Source organism: Topomyia yanbarensis, unplaced genomic scaffold (genome assembly GCF_030247195.1).
Source record: "Topomyia yanbarensis strain Yona2022 unplaced genomic scaffold, ASM3024719v1 HiC_scaffold_550, whole genome shotgun sequence".
Lineage (NCBI taxonomy): Eukaryota > Metazoa > Arthropoda > Insecta > Diptera > Culicidae > Topomyia > Topomyia yanbarensis.
Genome location: NW_026683770.1, coordinates 11,099 through 13,961, shown reverse-complemented (window position 1 = coordinate 13,961; position 2,863 = coordinate 11,099). Strand labels below are relative to the sequence as shown.

General features: G+C 44.3%; 1 protein-coding gene across 1 annotated transcript; it reads left to right on the top strand.

The window, feature by feature from the left end:
- Positions 1 to 388: 388 nt before the first annotated feature.
- On the top strand, positions 389 to 1,914 carry LOC131695802 (protein sickie-like; the record flags this gene model as incomplete). Its single annotated transcript, XM_058984330.1, has 4 exons — positions 389 to 870; positions 928 to 1,072; positions 1,252 to 1,605; positions 1,888 to 1,914. Coding segments are annotated over 4 exons (1,008 nt in total), but the record flags the coding sequence as incomplete, so codon positions are not given.
- Between the last annotated feature and the right edge of the window lie 949 nt (positions 1,915 to 2,863).

Sequence of the window (2,863 nt, the reverse complement as noted above, 5' to 3'; positions counted from 1 at the left end):
CGTTTTTCGCACATCAATTACAAACTGTCGCTCGGTATACTTAAAACCAACTGGAAAGGCAAAACAGGACAGGGATCCATTTATCAAAACACTGCTACTAATAAATTGTGTCCTGTCTCTCCTGGGAGGATTACAGCCTGCTATTGTGGCCAGCACTTTCCTAGTCATCAAGCGTCCGGCCACAAAAACATGCCGACCAGAACTAGTTGTAGGGTATTAAATATAGCCGCCGTCTGAAAGTGACGTTGATGGTTACGGTTGCATACATAATTACGCTCTGCCGGTGACCCTTCAGCAAACTACCGCCTAGTTTATGAAAATCCGCATACTCACACGCCTGAAAGTATATAATGCTAATGCTTTTCCCATTCGCTTCTTCCTCCCACAGATGTCGTAGTAGTCGAGGCGATAATCTGGATACTTTAGGAAACGGATCGACAATGGATGGCAAACTTTCACGCCCGAACGGTACGGCACCGAATGGTCGTGAGTATTGGGGACGTTTGCCGGAACCACCAGCAGCTCACAATGGTCACGGTGGTCAGCAACAGCAGCCACCGCCATCCAGCGGACAAAGCCAGCAAGGATCCCAACCACCAAGTCCAACTTCCAGTCGGAAGGATCGTGGTTCGCCAAGTCATTCCAGAAAAAGTAGTTCCTCGTCAAAAATTGCTAGCAGCCGAGCGAAGGGAGTTCCGCAGAGTTTTGGATATGTAAAGAAGACGAATGGAACTGCGATGCACGCTGCGGATCAACAGGGGCAACAGCTGCTTACGGGAGGCCGTACGGCTCACGTTTCTGCCGTGCCAAGAACCAGTAAACTGAAGGTTTCCGGTGGTACCCAAACCACGACGGCTGATTTTCAAGCTAGTAAGTTTCAATTTTTGAATCTTTTATTTTAACCCACTAACGGAATGCTCGTTTCAGAATCCCAGCAGCACGCGCAGTACCGCAGTTTTTCACTGACCGGTCCAGGAGCGGCCCAGCTGAGTCAATCGGTCAAAGAAAGGTTTGGTTCCGGAACGCACAGTTTGCCTAAACCCGGTTTAGATATGCATGTCTTCCAACATAGGTTTGTTTCCTTGTCCCGTCGAAAGGTCAAGAAACTTCTAGTTACTAACCGCATCTCTTGTTTCAACCCTTTCTCTCATTTTTTACCCGCCCCAAATTTAACGCCCGTTGCCACATCCTTTTGGTATGCTAACCCAACCACCATCTACCATCCCACAAACAAACAAACAAAAAAACTAGAATGTCCACCCGCGGATCCACTAAGCTAAACGACGGTAGCCTTAGCGATACGCAAACCTACGCCGAAGTGAAGCCCGACTACGGTAGCTATGCGATGTGGCTCCGCCATTCGAGTACCGCCTCGAGCCGGCTATCGGAGGGCGAATCGCTCGAGAGTTTCTCGCTCGGGTCCGGTCCGGGCGCGGGAGGCGGTGGTGCTGGTGGAGGCAATTCGGGCACTGGAATGCCCGGTTCCACCAACACCACAAGCCGACCGAATAAGCTGCTGCATCATGCCCGTGGTGAGACACAGCCAGTTATGCACCACGCAGCCACCACGCATAGCCCACGGTTGAACAGAAGCAATAGCATAAGGTAAATATTTTTCTTCTAATTCGTCTACTTCTGTTCGTTTCGTAAAGCTTCTTCACACAATTGATGGCTTCTTAGATGTTTTGTTACAATTGTCAATCGATGTCGTAAAGATTTTTCTTTTCCGAATTTATCAACGTTTTGCAATCGTTTGCTCCAACTAAAGCACCTTCTGTTGCATTGTTTTCGGTGTATCGGTAAATTAACCAAATCAATCCTCCATTGGATCACTAATCAAACATTGTCTCCACCAATTTCTCGTCATTTCATCTAACACGCTCCTAGCTATTTGAAAGAAAGGACCTATCCCAGGTAGATATCGTTCCGGTAAACAATTAACATCCTGCACATTGCTCACCACACACAAACCATTCCCCGCATGGCATGCTATTGTGCCGATCGGTAACCCCTTGCACGTGTTGTTTGAATTGCTGTAAATCATTGCACACTTTTGTCGATATTAGGTGCTATGTAATCAATCGAAGTAGGCTCTTGCTACATTGTTCGAATTCTGGGGAAAATTATTGAATGGTAAAATCGTTCCGACAGTATTTATTATAAATTAAAGAGTTCGAAACAAAGCTCATCTAATTATATCGTGATCACGTAGGCAGAAGTCAGGTTGGGTCACGTTTCAACCATAACTTTTAGCAATAATTTAACTTGTTCCGGGCAAGGCGGCACAACATTATGTTCGACAGATGGCTATTGCCGGATGGGTCCTGATATTTATAACCCAACTAATGAACTCTACATGAAAGAAAAGTTAGACGACTTTTACACTTCCTTGGAAAGTTTTGTCTATTCCACAAAACGGCAGAATTTTGCATACATTTAACAGACAATGTTTATTCTCGTTCAGACGACTAACGGATTTATGCTGCAAGGTGAAACTACATATTCAGACAATTTGAAATAGCTATGATTATGGCTATTGGGGAAGAGTTAGAATTTTCTAATTCAATACTTACTTAACGAAAGTTTATCAATTATTGAGACAACGTTTGTACATCACAGAGTTGAGCATAAAGCTAGTGATGCCAGATATTTTGGCTTATAATCTTGAATCACGGAACCAATAAGTCTGGCAAAAACAATTTTCTTATTTAAAATTTTTTGTTGCCGAAAAGTTAGACGAAATTTATTGTGTAATAACTATTGAAGTAGTTGAAAGTTGAAGTAATGTTGAATCCGAGAGACAGTTGTCTGTCTTATCGCGTGCGGTATCAAAATAGAGATGGCTACTTCCGTCATTTCTTTA